Genomic DNA, 23257 nt, shown 5'->3' with positions numbered 1-23257 from the left:
TATCATTATCCTTAAAACCTTTTAAAATATGTACTTGGCTCCCTGTAGAATACCATATATGAATTGGTATGAATGAAAGACAAAAAAAAAAAGTTTGAGGAAAACAAACCTATAAACATACTTTTACATAAAGCCCTATATTTTTCTAAAATTTAGCAACTTTCACAATATTCAGGAAACTTCCTAAAGATGTATTTGAAAGTTAAATGTCCAAATATGGCAAATGAAGTTCTAACAGACTTATGCGCCATAAGAAAACAGTACAGCAAACAAAGCCAATGTGCTAACCCCTAGATTAGGAGTTAGGTCCCTTGCACACAGGCAACCCTGTAAACAATAAATGTATACATGTGTGTATGCGTGTGTGTGTGTGTGTAGGCTGTGCTACTTCCCACACTGATTTACATCTCTATTATCCAACACATATCTGGATCTACCTTTTCCAAAGCATGACAAATTTCCCTTCAACTCTCTGCAAGACAAGTTCTCAGGATTTAAACCAGAGTCAGAATATGCTATATACCTAGAATACTAAGAGAAGAGAAGGGTCTTTTGCTCCTGTCTCCATAGTAGAAGCTAAGTGGGTTCCTATCTAAAAATTTACTTCCTTTAAATTCTCTTTTGAGTCTCATTAAATTCAAATCCCTAATAATAATAGTTTTATTCAATAGAGCCCCTTTAATTCTTTAAAGTTTAAAGAATAAAATGTGGGGAGTAGAGCAGAAAGCTTTGGGCCTCCAATTTTCCAAGTCAAAACTAAAAATCTAGCTTTTCACTGTCAACAATAGCCAAATCATAGAAAGAGCCTAAATGTCCATCAACTGATGAATGGACCAAGAAAATGTGGTTTATCTATACAATGGAATACTGCATGGCAATGAGAAAGAATGAAATCTGGCTTTGTAGAAACATGGATGGAATTCGAGGGTGTTATGCTAAGTGAAATAAGTCAGGCAGAGAAGGACAGATACCATGTTTTCACATATAAGTGGAACAGGAGAAACCTAACAGAGGGCCAGGGGAAGGGGAAGGAGAAAAGAGTTAGGGAGAGGGAGGGAGGCAAATCATGAAAGACTCTTGAATACTGAGAACAAACTGAGTGCTGAAAAAGGAGGGGGAAAGAAGAAGCGGGTGATGGGTATGGAGGAGGGCATTGTGGGGAAGAGCACTGGGTGTTATATGGAAACCAACTTGATAATAGACTATAAAAGAAAAAAAAATCTAGCTTTTGTTTTTGTAATAAATAGTAATAAGTATTCTTGCTAGGAGAAATATCATTAAATCACAAAACTGCTAAACAAATAAGCAGATTTTATTATGCTCATACAAGATCCCTTATGATATACTACAAATGTTATTCATTCAAAAAATCCAGAGAAAAAGCCAGTCTACATTAGTAAAAAGTTCAAGTTTAGTTCCTTTACAGTAGAATCGTTACAGGTCAGAGTCTTGCTAAATAAATAAAATTAGTTAATAGTTTTGCAAAGAAATTATGTGCTGTACGCACACATGGAAATGTGGAGATCTTACAAATTCGTGATTTACCATTATCAGTTAATAAATACAACTTATCTATATCTCACACACTCTATGCCAAGACTGTATAAAAATATTAAAAAGCAATTATTTCTTTAAACAGATCTTAGACTATAGTTTACAGAACTAATTACAACCTCTTTCCCTCTTACATATATAGAATGAAAGGCCAAAATTCCACAGATAGGGATATCCAAGTTAATGAGGTTTTACTATATGAAAACTCACATAATCACAGACATTAGGGAGAAATGTTCACAAATCAAATGTCACAAAAATGCTATTTTTATCTTAAAAGGAACTGAAAATGGCATTGCTGTACCACTTGGAATCTCACAAAACTCAAGGTAGAAAAGCAGTAGGTCATTAGAGTTTTGTTATTTGAATGTTCTAGTGCATAAAGGGAAAGCAGAAAGTACATATGAAACTCTCAGAACATGTACAGATCATTTCTGCCACAAGGGCAAGCAAGTTCTTCAGTGGAAAACTTCAAGAGTCGCCAACCATTTGTAATTCTACCCTCCCAGAATTTATCCAGGGTAGAATTGTAAGAGTCACGGTTTTCTACAACTCGCTGGCTATTGACAGTTCTTACTTGCCAAGAACTTTACAATTTGTTATACTTTAGAAAGCCTTCTGGAAAAAAATAAAAAAACAATAAAGCTACACGAAATGAAAAGAAAAAGCAGCTCAAAATCCGGGACTCACCAATAAATGTGTTTAAGTGACTATAGGCCCATGTAATTTGTCATATTCTGTCTGACCAATTGCCTCAGTACTGAACTTAAACAGGAGAAGTACTCAAGTTGATAGTTTATCATCTTAAAGCTTTGTGATGTAACTATTTTCAAAAGCAGACACATCATTGGACAAATCCAATTTAATTTAAAAATTCTCAGGTCTTAAAGCAGATAATACAAAAAGAACTACTATAATACTTAAATTTTTAAATGTCTATAAAGATGAATTCTAAGAAATACCATGGGCTTTCATAATTAGAAAATGACATCATACACAAAGCTTGTCAATACTGTATTGTATTTCAAAGAATATACAAAAGACTAAAAATTGGTGAAATGATGGGTTGGGCTTGAAAAAAGCATGCATATTTGAAAATAATCAAAAAGCTATTGATGACTACTTCTCTTCCCCCAGGTTAATTTGCAGCAAAGTCATTTTAAGAGCAGTAATACCACAGAAAACCTGGCATGTGTCATGATGCCTATAATGCAGACAACAGTCAAAATGACAGAAATATTTGATTTTTAGGTGCCAATGCCATCTTGTGAAAAGTCATCCAAAGTCATCCAAACAAGATTTAAGTGAATTAGGTGTACAGGATTAAAGGAGAATTAAGTGTTTAATAACTAAGCCACAGAGCTTTATAATAAGATCATTAAGTGTATTCTATCTAAATTTATGTCTATGGGAGAATATCATTTGCCTATTCTAATAAAAAACAGTGAATTCTTTCTGTGAAGTTACAGTTTAAAGTAGCTTGGTGGTAAAAAATACATTACAAAAGATGTCACTAGCTGGGCCTAAAATACTAAAAATGAAACCAGCCTGTTGTGTTCACACTAATTGAACAGGCCTCCTCTCCCTTCTGCAAAACCAGTTTAAGACTAAAATTAAAACAAAGTTACCTGATTGACCTAATACTATATGTGAGACATTTTTTTAAAAAATTTTTTTCCTGTTTTTTATTTATTTTTGAGAGACAGAGAGAGACAGTGCGAGCAGGGGAGGGTCAGAGAGAGGGAGATACAGAATCTGAAGCAGGCTCCAGGCTCTGAGCTAGCTGTCAGCACAGAGCCCAACCTCGGGCTTGAACCCATGAACCGTGAGATCGTGACCTGAGCTGAAGCTGGATCCTCAACCAACTGAGCTACCCAGGCGCCCCATGAGAAAAATTTTAAAAATCAGCTTTGGCATCCATAATGTTAAGGAAACAATATACCACAACGTGATAAAACAAAAATGACCCATGGAATTTGCTCCTTTCCCCACTCCCACCCCCTGCCCCACTCTCACGTCAATATTCTTGAGACGCTTTTTCTACCAAATTATAACAGTTGGTACAATTGGCTTCCAGTTGGTTTGGGCAAAGCCTCAACTCAGCTAGGTGACTCAAACTCATAAAACTGAGCGAACTGTATACTGAATTCCACTGCCTCATCTATAAACCACACACATGCAAAAACATGTAGGGAATATCACCTTACTTTTAGGTTTTTATCTTGAAAGAATAATTTTCTAAGAAAATTAAAGAATAGTCTAGCAAAATAAATTCATATACTTCCTTTAGAAATATATCATTCCTACAGGGAAAAAATCATGATTCTATGTAGTTTATGCCTTTAAAAACCCTTCATATTTTAGTGAATTCATTTAGATTCTTACTTTTTATTCCTTTTACAATAACAAAAATTTGTCTTGCAAACACATCAAACTTTTGCCTTGCTAACACAACAGCACCTACTGTATGTGGAGACTATAAAACTTACCCAAAGGAGAATTTGTTCAAATAAAATGGACAGTTTGTCTTTGAACTCACAGGTTTTAAGCAAAGCAGTTTTTACAAGATTTTTCTGCCTTGCGGAAAATGGCCAAGTTATATTAAGGAACAAAGACATGGATCTCATCTTATCTCAAAACTTAACCCAATAGTTCAATGAATAAAAGTCAACTAAATAAAAACCACCTGTGAGAAAATAACTCATACTGAGCAACAGAATAGTGTTTAATAATAGTGCTGTTATTTACCATTGATGAACAAATCCATTAGATGAGTAAGAAATGTCATTATTCGGCAATAATGTAAATCTATTAGGTGAAAGTGTTTTAGAAAAGAGAATCTGAAGGGCATAAGATCTCTATGTCTAAAACAAAAATGCGAAAACATCCTATAGGCAATATACACTTTGAGGAAGTTGTACATAATTAAATATCAACAAAGGAACAAGCTTTTTGGATCTGATAAATACACAGAATTCAACAAAGTTTACATTATCAAATAGTTCAAATTTCTAGAGCATCCTTACAAACCACACTAAAAATAGAATTTTCTCTAGTTTAACAAACCTAACAGTAACAGTATATTGTTTAAAAGAAAAAGAAGAAATCAATTACCAAAATAAATTTCACCTTATATGAGTTTTACTTACTATTTTTGATATTATTGATTAAAGGCCATGAGTTTTATTATTAGCAAGTTATTTCCAACTGAATAAAAGCTATTTTTTATTAAAACAATTACAAACATCTAGACAAATACAACCGAGCAATCAGAACAATATTAACATTTTTTAAACATGCTAACCGAAAATTAGAGTACTGGTACACTAGCAATATAGAAATCTCTTGTTCTAATTATTATTATAGTTAACAAAAAATAATGCTACTTATCAAGTATTCTGGAAAGCACACTTCAAAAAAGCAAAACTGGTAAACCACTTTAATGTGGCTTAGCAGAGATTCAAGTATTACTGCACTACTTATTTAGCCATAAAAGAAACTGAGTAACCTAAAAGTAGTCCATTACTTTGGCATACCACATCTAGTATGCTCCTAGATAAAAAGAAAATCCATAGTCCTAATTTCTTGGGTTTCTTTAATATTCTATTGCCAAAGCATCTGGATACACAGTTCTAGAAAAATATTCTAGGAATCCAAATGAGTAATTAATGGGAGAAATTTCTTCCAGGTCTCCTTCTTTGATGAAAAGTTTCCAAGATTTCATATGTTGTTTTAAAGAGTGATCCAAAAATTTTTCAAAAGCCTTGTGTCTCATCCTAAATGAAAAATCTTCCAGTAGCCAAATAAAGGCAACATTAATTTCAAAGTCTTGCATACTAGACTGGAAAAAAAGGCTGCTTCTAATAATTCAAGATTATTCATATAAATGACTACTGAATATTTGTTGAAAGGGAAATTCAGATGGAAAAAAGTCACCTTTTGGTTCCATCTCTGAATTCAATAACCTAATCTCTGCAGTTTCTGCAATTACTAAGGAGCTATTTCACTACTTTCAAAAAATATAAAGATTAAATCAGGAAAAGTTTTTGGTTTTTTTTTTAGACCTCAAGTTTTTACATCAAGAATGTATAACTCAGAAATAAGAGCCTTCCATTATACAGGCTGTCGGCACAGAGAGTAGATGATTGAGATGATATGGTCGTACTTAATAGTTCAATTTAAACATAAGGGTATGCCACCAGCATTCACAATAAATGAGCTTCATCTTTCATCAGAATACTTCCTAGTCGTTCACTAACGGACTGCAGCTTGGAAATGATAACTGTATATTACAGTGCTGAGACAGTAGTCTTGGAGAAAAGTTTCAATCTTCTGGAAAGCCAAAAATGTAAAAAATTTTCATAGCCATTTCAATGAATCCAAAGAGAAGTATGAAAAAGTTACGTCTCCAAAGACTATCTTATCCAAATGGAATTGTTGCTTCAGGTTCCAGCACTACAGGGTTGTCAGATCCTGCCTCAAGTTTTGTCTTCACCTATAAACATTACCTTATTAGGGTTGAGTTTGAGCCAGTTAGACTTCGTTCTGGAGATTTCAGATAGAAAATGAGACATCTGGGGTTTTGCTCCTCCTAGATTTGATGAGAAGGAAAGGTATAGCTGGGTGTTGTTTGCTAACTACCCATCTCAACTCTAGCAGAAGATATAAAGCATGGGACTCATTAGCAAGATTTTTATTTTGTTGGCTGTTTCTTTTCTTTCCTTTCTTTCTTTTTTTTTTTTGTCCCAACGATTCACTTTCAAATATTCACTTTAGCTTTCATAAGCAAGGTTACTTATTTATGGAAAGGACTTCAATTTTTCCTCTAGGCATCTTCAGCATGAAATTCTTTAGTTTTCAGTTCCAAGAGGCTACAATAGCAAGGCAAGTTATTTGCATGCAATAATCAGCTTCAGAGCCTGACTTAAATAAGCAAAAGAAAAAATGTGATATGTTTGGAGTTGATGCTGCAGACCTGGAGAAGGTGAATGTATTGATTCAGTGTTGAAAGTATACACACTTCTTGTCATGGCCATCTGTGTTCAAATTCATTTTTATATATGTTAGTAAGCCAAAAGCCAAGCCCAAATCAACACACATATTTTAGGTTCACGCTTCAAAGTTAAAAAAAAAAGAGATGCTCAAATTTTATATTAACTTCTGATATCTGAAAATTTACTGCTTCATATATTGTTCTCAGTTAAAGCAATTTTTTCACTAGTGTTCATATAAAGAAGAAATCAAATATATGTAAATGCAAATTCCTAGAAATTAAAAGGATGAATACTGACTGCTAAATACACTATGTGAACTAAACTTCTAATATGGATTTTCTTCTACATCAAGCATAGCACCAAAATATCATAGCCTGTGCCAAAATTTTAGCATCTCCATGATTTGGAGCCGCTTAAATAATAGCTCCCTACCTAATATGAACTAGAAATAGTTGGCAACTAATAATCAGATCTTCCACCTCATCTTTTCCATTTATGAAACTTCCTCAGTAAGTCCTAAAACAGATTTATAAGACAAATCCTAAAAACAAATGAATCCTGATAAATTCTGTTTCTCTTAAAAAAAGGTTGTTTTACATCAAAGGCATACATCAGCAATGTTGAATCTTGTGCACCTCAATCAACTGTTTCAAAGAAACACTAGTCGTATCAACATACTTATCCAAAGAATGTTAAGGATGACTTTCCAATTCCAAAGTTTCATGCTTCGGGTAACCTTACCAATTCCAATGGTAGACATAAATCTATTTTATCAATGTTAATTACAAATTTCATCAGAATTCTACCCTTATAAGTAGCTGCACAATTCTTATAACATGCTTCACTTAAATAAATTCAAAAAATGATTCAATGAAAATATCACTAGTCAAATCTTCCAACCGTTCCTAGAAGATGTCACTCCATAAACAATGTTTACCCAGCTGTTGCTAGATGCTGCTTAACACAGGATAACCTATATTTTAACAGTGAAACACATCATACCAATCACACAGAAGGGCTGAGTACCAGAGCAATAGTTGATGTATGCATGCTGCAAAATCTGATAAATCAATCCATTCTTATCTAAAAGCATTATGCTTTTACTGTTAAGTAGCAAACACGGTTAAGAGATAACATTTTTTAATAAATATATTCATACCTTCGATGGTCTGGTTCTCTGATGAAATCCCCCTTCCAGCGGGCAAGGGACCAATGGAACTTGAGCTTTCCACTGCCTGCCTCTTCTCAAAACTAAACTCTGGAAGTCTTGGAGCCTGAGGTCTAGTTTTCCTTGCAGGATTCAAGAAAAAACAGTAGGCACATCGAAAAGCTGCAGAGATTTAAAAAAAAATAAAACCACAAACCAAAAACATTCAAGGACTAATAAGATCACTCTCCAGACTACTTTTGCAAATAATCAAAGAACGTTTCAAAAATTATTTATCCCTTGTGAAATTACATCTGGTTTTAATAATAATGTCAGGTGCTCTAACAAAAACTAATTTTAAAACACATTTTCTAATTATTATTAGAATTAGAATATTAATTTTAAAACAGAAAAGGCAGTCAGAGAAAGACAGATATCATATGTTTTCACTCACATGTGGAATTTGAGAAACTTAACAGAAGACCATGGGAGAAGAAAAGGGAAAAAAAATAGTTTCAACCAGAGAGGGAGGCAAACCATAAGAGACTCTTAAATACAGAGCACAAACTGAGGGTTGATGGTGGGGTGAAGAGAGGGGGGAATGCGTAATGGGCATTGAGGAGGCACTTGTTGGGATGAGCACTGGATATTATATGTAAGTGATGAATCATGGGAACCTATTCCGGAAGCCAAGAGCATACTATATACACTGTATGTTAGCTAACAACAATAAATTCTATTTTAAAAATAATAAATAATGAATAAGTAAAACAAAAGATGGTAAGTTACATGGCAGATTATCTAATAGCAAAACAATATTAATAATGATCTAAATGTATTACAGAAATTACATTTCTAGGCAGTAGAATCATTAGGGATTTTAAAATCCAGAACCTTGCTCACTTGCCCAAGAATCTATAGTATGTCATATTTAAGAAGCATAATTAATTTAGTACAATATTATTTGAATTTGTTTTTAATGTTTTATTTATTTTTGAGAGAGAGAGAGAGACAGCATGAGCAGGGGAGGGTCAGAGAGAGAGGGAGAGAGGGAGAATCTGAAGACAGGCTCTAGGCTCTGAGCTTGCTGTCAGCACAGAGCCTGATGCGGGGCTCAATCCCACGAACCGTGAGATCATGACCTGAGCTGAAGTCGGATGCTCAATGGACTGAGCCACCAGGTGCCCCAGTACAATATTTTTTAATAGTGGCTGCACATGAGAATCATCTCAGGAGCTTAAAAAAAAAAAAAAAAAAAGGCCTAGACCCACCCCAGATCAACCAACTGGTAGGTCCCCAGCATGGTATTTTTAAAAGCTCTTCAGGTGATTCTCAAACTGTGAAGTTTGAGAAGACCTAGAAGTTGTACCCTGTATGAGGAAAAAACCTGCATTGTTCCTGCTTTGCTCTCTGTTCTAAAATAAGGACAACATGCATGAACAACACAGAGGAGGCACCTAACACAAAGCGACATTGCATGGGACTTGACATAGAATGAAATATGTAAAATATTTTAATCTAACTGCCCAATAATTCTTACCAATGTATTCAAATTCTTCTTTCAAAGCCATGCCATTATGAGAAAAACACTGCTGACATATAAGGGCATACCTACACAAAAAGGAAAAATGAACAGATCAGTTACAAATGCAGACAAAGCCCATGAAAAGGCTACTTTAGCCATCAGAGCTAACTAATATTTTAACATAGCTAAATGTGTCATAACAGATTAGATGTTACTTAGTACACAATAAACAATATTACCTTTTAAACATAACAGCCAAAATTTGAAACTTTCTAAAACATAATTTATACACAAAACTAAAAACAAATTAAACAGTCAAATGAATATATCCTTACTAAGTTAACAAATATATTTGATAATAGAACACCTAAATTTCAGTATTTCCTAATATGTATTTCTGAAAATAACAGGCCCAAAATCTGGTTCAGATTAGATTAGAAAAGATGGAACCCCTGAGTGAGTCACAATGAATGTCACTAAAACTTCTGAGAAGTCTGTAGTAAAGAAATGAATTTGTTTAGTCCAAAGGTTAACTTCCAAACATCATGATTCCTGTGTCTATCCTAGTTATACGGCTTCCTCATTTCTTATACACTCTCTCTGTTCTCTGGGTAACACTTGGCCCTACCAAACAACAACCTGTTCTGAATAATATACAATTTATTACATTAACATTGAGTTCTAGTCCTTTTATTGAAACCATAATATTAACCAATAACCTTGTCAAATATTCTAGTCTATCATTCCTAAAGTATTTTTTAAAAGTCTATATTATGACAGTTGCTCTGCTCACATCATCCTTAGCTTCCTAGGATCACTGTAAAAAATCAAATAAGATAATAACTAGAAAACTATTTTAAGAACTGTAAGTGTCAAACATACCTAAATTGTCCTCATTGCCATTAAAACCATTACCATCACCAATTCCAGTACTGACATCTACAAAACTCCATTTCTTACAAAACACAAAGATTTTACTATTTGTGTGGTCTTCAAGTTTAAAAGTTTCAATGAAATGATTCAATTACTCTAAAAATAATCTTATAGTAGGGGTGTAACATTTTTTGTTCTCTCTACATATGTTTCTGTATTTTATCTAGATACTTTATCCAAACTCTTACTGAAAAACAAGTGAATATGTGCTCTTTGCAGGGGTACAAAATATTCTATTATGTTCTAAAATCAGGAAACAGGAGCCACAAAACCATAGAATATCTACTGTCTGTACACACACATCCTTTTGACCAAAAAACTTCTTTATTTTTATTTACCTAGCACCGTAACAAACATTACCTGTTCTGTGGACCATCACCAACTAAATATTCAACAATTCTATCCAGAGCACCTCGTTCTCGGGGCAGAATGGGTCTTGCTAAAGGTGGGCCCGGAGGATGAAGACCTAGTAAATAAACAAGAACATGTATTTATATATTTATTTTTATATAATACATATTTATATGTTATGCATATATTTATATGTATAAAATACATTTATATTTTAATTCACTTACCAAGTACTAGCCATACTTGTCAGAACTTTTGAAAGATTTTAACAAAAATAATAGCAATTCTTATAAATCTCCACAGAACATTCAAGTTTTTATTAAAAAGATTATACAAAATGTGTTAAATTATGTTCTATATCAAAATCATCAACATAATCTATTAAGAAATGAAACTACATTGGTCTCTGTACAAACTAATTTTTAAAATGTCCAGACTTTTAAAATCTTATGTAGTAACAAATTAGGAGACTTCTATTTAGGGCAATAATAGAGTAAAACAGGGGTCAGATTTACCTTCCACCTAAAACAACTTAAATACTATGCAAAATATATTATGAAACAGTTGTAAGGAGACTAAATATCAGGCAAGGTAGGATTAGGATTCCTGAGAGACCAAAAGCAAGTAAGATGAACCCTACAATTGCCCCAGCTTGTTGCCTAGAGAAAATCTCCAGGCAGCAGCTCCGGGAGGGTAAACCCAGCTGAAATATATCAATCTACCTAAGTTTGAGAAGATAAAGCAGGAACTCTAGGCAGACAAAGGCAGCTTGGGTTCACCAGAGTAGTAGAGAGAAGGGAACACACAGAGCAAGAACACCAAAGATCTACAGAGGACACTGAAGGCTATCAACACAGTAGTGATTGGTGCACGGGTATGATGAAACCGAGGACAGAGAAATAACTGCCCCAAAACATTAAAGGTACTAGTGTTCACACAGAGCCAGAGTATAGCATGTTCTCACCAACAAGAGTGGAAACCTTCATAACTCACAGGTTACTGGTTAAGTATTCAGGGAACCTTTGTAAAGGGAAATAAAAACATCCAGCATTCAATAACATAAAACTTATATTGCCTGACACCAGATTAAAAATTACTACACATGCTGGGTGCCTGGGTGGCTCAGTGGGTTAAGCGTCTTGACTTTGGCAAAGGTCATGATCTTATGGCTTGTGAGTTCGAGCCCCATGCCAGGCACTGTGCTGATAGCTCAGAGCCTGGAACCTGCTCTGGATTCTGTGTCTCCCTCTCTCTCTCTCTGCCCCTGCCCCACTCGTGCTCTGACTCTCTCTCAAAAATTAAGCACTAAAAAAATTATTAGACCTGCAAATAAGCAGGAAAATACAACTCATAAGGAGAAAAATAACCACAAATGAGACAGTTTGTAGAATTAGTACAAACTAATTTCCTTAAAGTCTTATATTTTGTATTTAAACATATTCTTTTAAAGTTTTGTATTTTGTTGTTGTTGTTGTTTTAACATATATTTACTTTTGAGAGACACAGAGACAGAGCATGAGCAGGGGAGGGGCAGAGACAGGGAGACACAGAGTCCGAAGCAGGGTCCTGGCTTTGAGCTGTCAGCACAGGGCTCTGTGAGATCATGACCTGAGCTGAAGTTGGATGCTTAACCAACTGAGTGGCTCACCACTCAGGTGCCCCAGTAGACAAATATATTAAGACACTTATTATGACTATATTCTCTATGCTTGAAACTCTAGAGAAAAGATTCAATGTGTTTAGTAAAGACATGGAAAAAATTTAAAAGACCCAAATTGAACTTCTACAGATGAAAACTACAATGGCTAGAATGAAAAATCTGCTCATGGGATGAACAGCACTTTGGACATTACAGGGAAAAGAAAAAGTAAATTTAAAGATATAGCAATGGGAACCATACAAAATGAAACACAAAGAAAAGCCTACAAATTTTTTAAATAAACCATCAGCAAGGTGCGAAACAACCTCAAGCAGCCTAAAGTGCACATAATTAAAGTCCATAAAAAAGGAAAGAGAAACTATACTGCAAAAACTAATGCACAAAAATTTTCCAAATTTGATGGAAGCTATAAACCCACAAATCCAAGAATATTACCAAACCCTAAGCACAAGAAACATAATTTTGCTACACGGCACAGATGATCAAATTGCTTAAGCCCAGTGACAAGGAAAAAATCTTAAACTCCGTCAGAAAAAGGTACAGTATATACAGAGAAACAGAGATAAGAATGACATATTTCTCATCAGAAAATAAGCAAGTCAAAAGATAGCAAAACAATATTTTAAAAGAAAACTAACAATTAGAATTCTGAATTAGCAAAAACATCTTTTAAAAATGAAGGCAAAATGAAAACTTTTTCAGATATGCAAAACTGAAAGAATTCATCATTTGCAGAAGTATACCATAAAAATGTTAAAAGAAGTCCTTCAGGCAGAAGGAAAATGACACCAGACAGAAAGTGGGATCTACACAAAGAAGAATAACTGAAATGGTTACCAGGTGAGTAAATATAGAAAACTTTTATTATTTAAATACCTTTATAAGATAATTGATAGCTTAAAGGAAAAATAACTATTTTTTGTGATTTACAACATATGTAGAAGTAAAATGTATGGCACTAATAGCACAAAGTCCAGAAGAGGAGAAATGTAAGTATACTGTTGTTAGATTCTCAGACTACTTGTGAACTGGTATTCTATCACTTCAAAGTGAACTATAATAAGTTAAGATATGTGCCGTAAACCCCAAAACACCCACTAAAATAAAATGAAAAAACAATACAGCTAGTAAGGCAATGAAAAATGATAAAATAAAATAAAAGATACTCAGTTCAAAAGAAGGCAGAAAAGAAAGAGAACAGAGGGACAAATAGGAATAAAAATAAATAGCACAATAGAAGACTGAAACTCAAACCCAAATATACCAATCATGTTAAATGTATGTAGCCTGAACATCCACATTATGAGCCAAAGATATCAGAATAGATTAAAAAGCAAGACCTGATATGTTGTTCCGAAAAAAAAAATACAAAGACACAAATAGGTTAAAAATAAATAACAGAAACAATATATATAAATTCCCTAACACTAATCAAAAGAAATCTGGAGTAGTTGTATTAGTATCATTGTCAGGATACTAATATAAAAAGGATAATTTTATAATGATAAAGGAGTCAATTTGTCAAGAGAACACAATAATCCTAAACATATATGTGCATCATAACAGAGCCTCAAAACACATGAAGCAAAAACTAACAGATGTACAAAAAGAAATAGACAAATATATATTGGATATATATATATATATTCGATATATGTATACACAACAGCATATATATAAACACAATAATATATATAATATATACACAACATATATACACAAATTTATACATATATTTGTATATATATGTATTAGTATTTACTTATACACATAAAATAATACAGTTGGAGATTTCAACAGCTTTCTCTCAATAACTGACAGAATAAACACAGAAATCAGTAATGACATAAAAGACTTGACAACACTATCTGCTATCAATTTGACCTAATTGACATTTATAGCCACTCTACCCAACAGGAACAGAATATGTATTCAAGTGAATACAAAACATTTACCAACACAGATAATACTCTGAGACATAAAACAAGTTTCAGTACACTTCAGAAGATTCAAATAATACACAGTATGTTTTCTGAACACAGGATAATTAAATCAGAAATCAGCAACAGAAAGACATCAATGAAATCTCCAAATATTTGGAGACTAAAAAACATACATTTAAACAACCGAGGATTCAAAGAAAAATAAAAAATGGAATTTTTAATTGAATGAAAATGAAAAGAAAAACAACATATCAAATTTATGATATGCAGTTAAAGCAGTACTTAGAGGATTATTTATAAAACCAAACATCTATAAAAGGGAGTAAATCTAAAATTCATGAACTCAGCTTCCACCTTAAGAAACTAAAAGAGAAGACCAAATAAAACCCAAAACAAACAGAATAAAAGAATAAAGAGTACATAATTGATAAAATTGAAAATTTTTTAAATTGATAAAATAGAAAATGTAAAAATAGAGAAAATCTGTTTCTTTTGAGAAGATCAAAACTGATAAACCTCAAGCCAGACTAATCAGGGAAAAGAAGGGAAGATAAAAAAAAATACTACCATCAGGAATGAAAGAAATGGCATAAATCTAAATTACAAAGATATCAAAAGAAAGGATAGTAAGAGTATAATAGCTTTCTGCCAAAAAATTCAAAAGTTAAGTGAAATAGACAAATCCTCTGAAAGACTACCAAACTACCACAGCTTACGCAACAAGAAATAGTTAACTATTTGGTATGCTAAAATTTTACTAAGAACTTTTATATCTATGTTTCTGATGGATATTAGTCTGTAGATTTTTTTCAACTGCATTTTTAGTTTAAAAACAAAAACAAAAAAACCCTTCCACAAAGAAAACACCAGAGTCCGATGCTTCAACCTGTAAATTCTACCAATCATTTAAGGAATAAATAATATAAACTCTCCACACATTTGTCTATAAAATTAAAGATGAGAGAATACTTTCTGATAAGTTTCTCATACCTGTAATAGCAAAACCAGAAAGACATTACTAGAAAAAAAATACTATTGATCAATATCCCTAAGGAAAATTAATGCAAACATTTTTAACAAACTTTTAGCAAACCCAACAATATATATAAAAAATAAAACACCATGACTAAGACAGATTTATCCTAGGAAAGCAAGATAGTCTAACATTTAAAAATCAATGTATTTCACTATATAAACATACATTAAAACAAAGAATAAACTAAAACCCCATTATTAGCATCTCAAGAGATGCAGAAAAAAATATATGATAAAATCCATTATCCATTATTGATAAAAATCTTTAGCTAAGTTGAAATAGAAGGGTACTTTCTCAACCTGATAAAAGCTATCTATATAAAACAAAACAGTAACAACAACAAAAAATCCTACAGCTAACATCATGCGGAATGGTGAGAAACTGCTTTCCTCCTAAGATCAGCAATAAGGCAAGGATGTGTTTTGCCACTTCTTTTTTTTTTTTTTCAATAGTTTAAGTAATCTCTGTACCCAATGTGGGACTTGAACTCACAATCCTGAGATCAAAAGTCACACACTCCACCAACTGCACCGGTGAGGTACCCCTGCCACTTTTACTTAACATTGTACTGAAGGTTCTATCTAGCTAGTGTAATAATGTAAGAGTAAGAAATAAAAGGAATCCAGATTAGAAAAGAAGTAGAATTACTGTTAGTCACAAACAATGTAACAGTCTATGTAGAAAATAGTATAGAATCTATTAATAAACTAATAAAACTAATAAGTAAGTTTAACAAGATTACAGGATATAAGACCAAAATACAAAAATCAACTGTATTTCTGTATATTAGCAATGAACAACCGGAGATACCAAAACAAAGCCATTTACATTAGGATCAAAAATTGGAAACAATTACATACACATTTAACAAAAAAAAAACATACAAAATCTATAAACTGAGAAAAACTGAAGATCTAAACAAATAGATATACTGTGTTCATGTAATAAACTAGGCAATATTAGAAGAAACAAATGGAGAATAGAGAGTAAAAGAATAACCCAGTTTGGGGGGGGGGGCCTTTTTATTACTTGTATTTTTGAGAGAGAACAAACGCAAGCAGGCTAGAGAAGGAGGGAGAGAGAATCTTAAGCAGGCTCCACAATCAACGCAGAACCTGATGTGGGGCTCAATCCTATGATGCTAGGATCATGACCTAAGCCAAAATCAAGAGTCGGATGGATGCTCAACCGACTGAGCCACCTAGGCACCCCAATAACCTAGTTTTAATTAATGATTTACATCACATTAACAACAAAAATGAAGACTTATGAACTATAACTCCACAACCTTTGAAAACTGAAAGAGAAGTGTTTATAGGAGATACTCTGAACTGAGAGACAACACAGAAGGCGGCACTAAGAAGAAAGTGAGAGAATAAAATAAGCGATGTTTGCCTTTGTAAAGCAAGGCAGGATGAACACAAAAATAAGATGGGCAGCAATGAAGATTTACCTGAAGACCTCACGGAAGACTTTTCAACAAAATGAGATCTTGCTGGAATAAGCGTTGCAACATAAGGATATAAGGTTTTCAAAATGATTCTGACAAAACTTTAAAGTATTCAAGAATGGCTTAAGAGTAACAATGCTCTACTAATATTTTCAAGAGTAATAAAGGAGATTTGCTTTGTAAATAATCACAAACCTAAAGGCTGTTACTATCTAAAAAAGGGCAAATGATGTCAAAATTGTAGCAATTAACAAATGAAATATAAGTTCTAGAGTAAGTTCTTAATGTATCAAACCAAAAACATTTTTCAGATTTCATCAGATATTAATTTACTTGTATTAATATTCAATCATTAGCATCAAAAAGTAAACCTGAATCAGACACTTCGATAATGCACACTCATTATCAAATTTTCAACTAGAATAAGTATGCCAAATTATATCTTGAAAGCATTTAAGTCAAATTAACTTTTGCTGGAATATTTTACTTCTACATGTTTAAAATGAAAATGTCCATAAAGGAATCTGGATACATAAAACAACAGATTTCATAAAAAAATATCTCATATGCTATGCATACTGATAACTTTTAAAATAACACTTCTTCATATTTATGCTGTTATGCATAACAGTAATTAATACAAACATCAAGTGCAATCATTGTAGAAATACTGGCCATTTTTACATGCTTGGCAAATTATCAAGTACCTGCTGCTTATTAATTTTCAAACATATGGGAGCCCTGTGGTAATACACATTAGATTGATTCTCTTCCACAAATATGCCATAATGAAAAAATGAATTATTAATCTTCTCTATAAGAAATCATTTAGCTCATTCATATTTTTGGCAATGTACAACTTAAATACTCATCTACATGGAAAATAAATCAAGAACTTTAGTAAAATATGCTTTACATATGATCATGAAATTTAAGCCATTGTTCCCTATATAACCCTATTCTTGTACGTGCAATACAGTTTTTATTACTTTTTACAGGTTGCTTATACTCTCTCTCAAAATAAATATACTTTTATTTCCTTAAAACTAATTAGATACACAAATGATATAATTTATGCATTCTCAGACAAAAAAATTCATAACTCTTCAATAACTAAGAACCTTACACATCATGGGTATTGCATTCAATCAGATAACAGAAATATATATAATTTTCATTCAACTTAATTTTTCTCAATTTCACAAAATATATGGCTGCCTTAAGTGATATCATTATATGTCAAATTTAAAAGTACTTTTTCAATAACTACTTTAAAAGTTATGATTTATATACATTTCATTTGCAGCCAGCTTTCTTAATTTGTTTATAAATTAACATTTTTCTAAAATCTTCTATTCCTTTTTTTAGTAAAGCAGGAAAAAACTCTACTGTCATAGTAACATTTAGATTGCTTTTATTATTTAAGTGCCCTGAATACTTGATATCAACCTCTGACTAGCCTCAAAATCATTATAAATTATAGGTTAGTAATTAGTCATGAAATAACAAACTCATCTAAATTAGAATTAAATATCCTAAAATAAGATAAATAGGGCCCTGGGTAGCTCAGTTGGTTAAACATCCAACTCCTGATTTCAGCTCAGGTCATGATCTGATGTTTCAGGGATTGAGCCCTACATCCAGCTCTGCACTGACAGCATGGAACCAGATTGAGATTCCCTCCCTCTCTCTCTCTGCCCCACGTGTACATACTCTCTCTCTCAAAATAAATAAATAAAATTTAATAAATAAATAAAGACAGGTTAAATAATTTACTATCATATTCATGAAGCTGACAAAGAAATTTATATAAAATAATGTGATCTGCTAAAGCTGTAGATTTCCATGTACCATCACACTCCAAAGGAAATAATAATCAGGGTAACATAATCTATTACACTCCAAAAGTGAGATCTTCCCCTAGAGATCTACCACACTGAAAAAAGAAAATTCAGAAAAATGAAATAGTAAAGGCAGTATGTTAATTCAATAGAACATTATGCTGAAGTATCTGTCAGAAAATACTAAGGTTCTACGACTTCAGGAAAGAAAAATCTACCTGCCCATAATTAACAATAATAGTATAATATACCACAATGCAGAAAAAGTCTTCCTGGAATATGTTGTCATGTTTAAAAATATATGTGAAGGGTTTAGCAAAAAGCATGAATATATTCCAAAAGTGCTCTCTTCTATCACTGTTTTATATAAATCTGGAGCCATTCTAAATCTGAATATAAAAAGACATGCTATACTGTTGACTACAGAATACTACAAAGTTTTATTGCCATTTAAACAAAGAAGCCATAACAGTTAAATGAGCTCAAGAAATAGGTTTCAGTATCACAAGGTGCCAGCTGTAAAGAGTTATGGCTAATTGAATATGGAACTCCTGCTTAATCAGATAACTGCTCTGCTATTTCCAAATAAAATGCCATTTCCATACTGCCTGAAAATGGCCCGTTTTATTGGTAACCGGAGAAAACAATATAAACTGTAAATAACATTAAGTGCTCTGTTTACCCATTCCAGGCACTGAAGTAGCAGGGGATCCAAGACGTCTTGGTAACACATTTGATGGTAAGGCTGGAGTAACAGTTCTTTCTGGGGGCCCACCAGGGGCTGAACTGTCCTTTGGCGGTCCAGGAGATAACGGAACTTGTGGAGAAGGGCCTTGGCTAGGGCTTGCTGGTGTTGGAGAAAGGTTTCTCTGAGCTGCAGTTCGCTGACGAATCTCTGAGAATAAGAATTAAAAAGTGTATTTTCGAGTTAATATCTGTATTAGTCAATACCACAAATGACACATTAATTGAAGTTTTGTGGCACCAGAAAGCATCTCTAGGGTCAAGACTTCTTGTAATAAGAAATCTATAAAATGTACACTGAAAACTGACTATAACAAGAGTACTCCATTTCTGATCCTATACTTCGAACTGCATATATTTACACAAAGCCTCAATCTATCTACAGATATCACTTTTCAAAATAAATTCAAAAAAAATAAAACCATCCCCAATGTGTGTCATGTTGTTTTATAGTAATCCTTTCTAATTTATGATAAAGGAAAGGTTTTATTAGAATTAGTGAAAACTCGAATGAAAATGGCAGATTTTTTTAAGATAAGAAAAAACTTTAAGAAATGAATGAATGAATAAGTATATTCTAGAATCATCAAATTTATGAGGTACTTAATCTAAGTAGTCACAAAAATGCTGAAAAAGTATTCTTTACTATTAGGTACCATTTCCACTCTCTTTATATTATTACTCTTTTTGGTAATTTTTTTTTTTGACCAATACATTCAATAACAGAAAATTTCCACTCTGCATAAACAGTATCATCACAACTAAATCTAAATAAATCTCATCTTTTAGTTGCAGAAATTACAAGATTTTCTGTATTAGAGGTTGGTAAATGTGCCAAATCCAGGCTCCTGACCGTTTTGATAGTTTTTTTAAAACATGACAACACTCTTTTGTTTACATATTGCCTATAGCTGCTTTAGAAGAGCTAAGCATTTGCAACAGAGATCATATGACTGTCAGAGCCATTTACTATATTTACTATCTGGCCCTTTACACAAAGTTTCAAGATTCCCTACTCCATAACATAAAATTCACTTCTATCATTTCCCCTTCCCACCAATATCTTTCTTGAATGTCGATGGTAAGATCTCAAGTAAAGAAGTGCTTATAAGCTTTTTATTTCTACGTATTACCTTCAATTATTGTAAATCCTGAAACAGGCTGAAACTAAAGAAGTTAAATTTTAATTGGCATGACTGATAAAAATGCATACTTCATAAGCAAAATATTTTAAGTTTGGACTCTATTTGGCAGTTAAAGGTTTTCATTAAAAGTTCATTGCAACTAAATGTATTCCTCTAGCATCAGATTTCAGTTTACTACAATCTAGCCTACTAGCTACGAACCTGGGCCCTATAATCAGAAAAGTTTGGTTAGAATCCTACAGCTTTATAAGACCTCAGGTAGGATAACTCCACTAAACCTCTTTTCTTTATCTGTAAATTTAGGATAATAATATTAACTCATATGATTGCAATAAGTATTAAATAAGATAATGTCTGTATTGATAGCTTACATTTATTGAAAACATAAATAACATTTCAGATGACAGGGTTTTCAGACACAGTATTTTCAAATGACCAGTTAGACCATTATTGCTGAGACCAACTAATTTTCCTCTGGCTTTTAATTTAAATAAGTCTCTATCCTAGCCCACTGAAATAATAAATTACAAGCAGATCATCATTATATAAATGGAACTGTCTTTGTATTTGGTGATTTTCTATGCATTTCAGAAATTTTCAGATTTTATCTGGACTAATTGTATCTTAATATCTCCTGCTAATTAGCTGGTTACTTAATTATCTTTTACTTACAAGGAACACCTTAAGAGGTGGTTATACATTAGAAAAGCCATTAAATGCTGAGAGCTAGCTCAGAGCCTGACACAGGGCTCAAACTGACGCACGGCTCAAACCCACGAACGTGAGATCTGACCTGAGCCAAAGTCGGAGGTTTAACCGACTCAGCCACCCAGGCGCCCCAAATGCTTTGTACTTATAATTTCTCTAAAACGTTTATGGCATTCAACTAAGTGTTATATTGGTTATATTCAACATTTCCTGTATTTAAATGTAAAATATCATTCCCCAAAAAGATTTACCAAGCATTTCATATCAATCTATTAAAGTATCATAAGGAGTGTTCCATAAATTCAAGTCTTCACTACAGGATGTTTCAACATCCTTATCAGTGATCAATCACTGATTCAAAAAAATCACATTCAACAAGTATGAGTACTTGTGAATGAGATTAAAAACCAGTATATTACAATAAAAAATAAATTTAAAAAAAATGATAAAACAAAGTAGTTGTTAAAAAGCATAGGCTCTGCCAGAGGTAAGTCAGAGAAAGATAAATACCATAGGATTTCACTCATATGTGGAACTTAAGAAACAGATGAACATAGGGGTGAAAAAAAGAGAGAGGCAAACAATAACACAGACCCTTACCTATAGAGAACATACTGAGGGTTGCTGGAGGAGAGAAGGGCAAGAGGAGTGGATGAAGTGGGGGATGAGTATTAAGGAGGGCACTTGTGATGAGCACTAGCTGTTGTACATAAGTGATGAATCGCTAAATTCTACACCTGAAACTAATATTACACTGCATGTTAACTAAGTGAAATTTAAATAAAAACTTGAAACTACAAATAAAAACCCACACAGACTCTGGGATCAAGCTGTGTGGATTTAAGTTTCAGCTCTACCCTGTTTATTAGCTGTGTATACAGCCTTTTCCAAGTTGATGACAACTCTTAGTTCAGCTTCCTCATAACAGGAATACTTACCTCTTACGGTTGTTGTAAAGACTAAATGAGGTAAGCAACACAAAGGGCTTAACCAAAGCACAGGTACTTAATAACTTTACTAGTTATTACTAGTAGTTAAACTAGTAAAGTTATAAGTAATAATTTTAGTAATCACTAAACTTGCCAGTGATTATAATAAATCAAAAGCTAAGCAGCCTAGAACTTCTAAAGCCATAATTAAAATAAAATGTAGATATTAATGTACAAATTAAATGTTTTTCTTAAGTTGTGAACTTAAATGTTGAAATTCACAATTTCTGCAAAAACTTAAATCTATAACTCTAGCATGTTATAATTCTTGAGATAAAAGTTCTGTAGTACAAATAAGCCTCTTGATTAATCAGATTTTTAAATACTGATTCTTTACATACTTCTAGAGGGTTTTGTCTTCATTTCAGTATTAAGCTGGAGTAGGAAGAATACCATATTATAGTTGGGAGGCCTGGATTTTCATCCTAGTGACATCACCAATTCCTTATGCAAACTAAAAAGTCTTTTATCCCCTCTGGGCTTCAAATTTCTTTAAACTGTGTTGGCAAAACTATAAAGACGACCCTCATATTTTCCCAAGGACTAGTCAAAGGCTTACTGGACACTATGTCCAGTTCTAAGCCTCATAAGAAAAAGTGTCAAGAAAAAGCCTTTGAATGATTCACAAATGTAAATGTGGAGATTTTTAAATTCAGGGCGAATAAGGCTCTTTATAAGTGATTACTAAATGTAGTTAGGTGAGATATAGGGATATAGCTTCAGCAGGGTTTCCATTTTTAAATTTATATAAATTTTGGTATCTACTGTTTAAATTTATATAATTCCTTTAAAAAACCAAAATAATAAACACCATAGATCTGACATCTCCTTTTTCTACTTTCAAACTTTTCTGAAGTTGGGGCACCTGGGTGGCTCAGTCGGTTAAGCGTCCAACTTCAGCTCAGGACATGATCTCATCACTTGAGGGTTCGAGCCCCACATCAGGCTCTGTGCGGACAACTCAGAGCCTGGAGCCTGATTCGGATTCTGTGTCTTCCTCTCTCTCTGCCCCTTCCCAACTCACACTCTCTCTCTGTTCAAAAATGAATAAATGTTAAAAAACATAAAAAATTTTTTTTCTGAAGTCTACATTCACTGTTTCATCTTCTACATGTCCTACCCATGCTAAGCTACTTTAAACTCAGCCTCTGCCTTATATCTCCACTTAGATGGTTTTCTCAATGGGTGGATGCCTTTTAATAACGAAATTAGTCCATAACCTTTCCTTCCCATAGAG

General features: G+C 33.0%; 1 protein-coding gene across 3 annotated transcripts in view; it reads right to left on the bottom strand.

Moving 5' to 3' along the window:
- The window catches only part of LNPK (lunapark, ER junction formation factor), a 66744-nt gene that overhangs the window by 1126 nt on the left and 42361 nt on the right, over positions 1 to 23257 (bottom strand). For 2 of the 3 annotated variants that reach the window (XM_029934351.1, XM_029934350.1), the window contains exons 9-12: positions 19117 to 19329; positions 10514 to 10619; positions 9236 to 9306; positions 7708 to 7878 (exon numbers count right to left, since the gene is read on the bottom strand). In XM_029934351.1, coding sequence (XP_029790211.1) covers positions 7708 to 7878; positions 9236 to 9306; positions 10514 to 10619; positions 19117 to 19329 — 561 coding nt within the window. Of the gene's footprint in view, positions 1 to 6062; positions 6146 to 7707; positions 7879 to 9235; positions 9307 to 10513; positions 10620 to 19116; positions 19330 to 23257 lie in introns of all 3 variants that reach the window. The other variant, XM_029934352.1, reaches the window with a different exon arrangement.

This window comes from Suricata suricatta, chromosome 3, assembly GCF_006229205.1.
Source record: "Suricata suricatta isolate VVHF042 chromosome 3, meerkat_22Aug2017_6uvM2_HiC, whole genome shotgun sequence".
Lineage (NCBI taxonomy): Eukaryota > Metazoa > Chordata > Mammalia > Carnivora > Herpestidae > Suricata > Suricata suricatta.
Note: the sequence above shows the minus strand (reverse complement) of the source record. Positions and strands in the feature narration are given on the sequence as shown.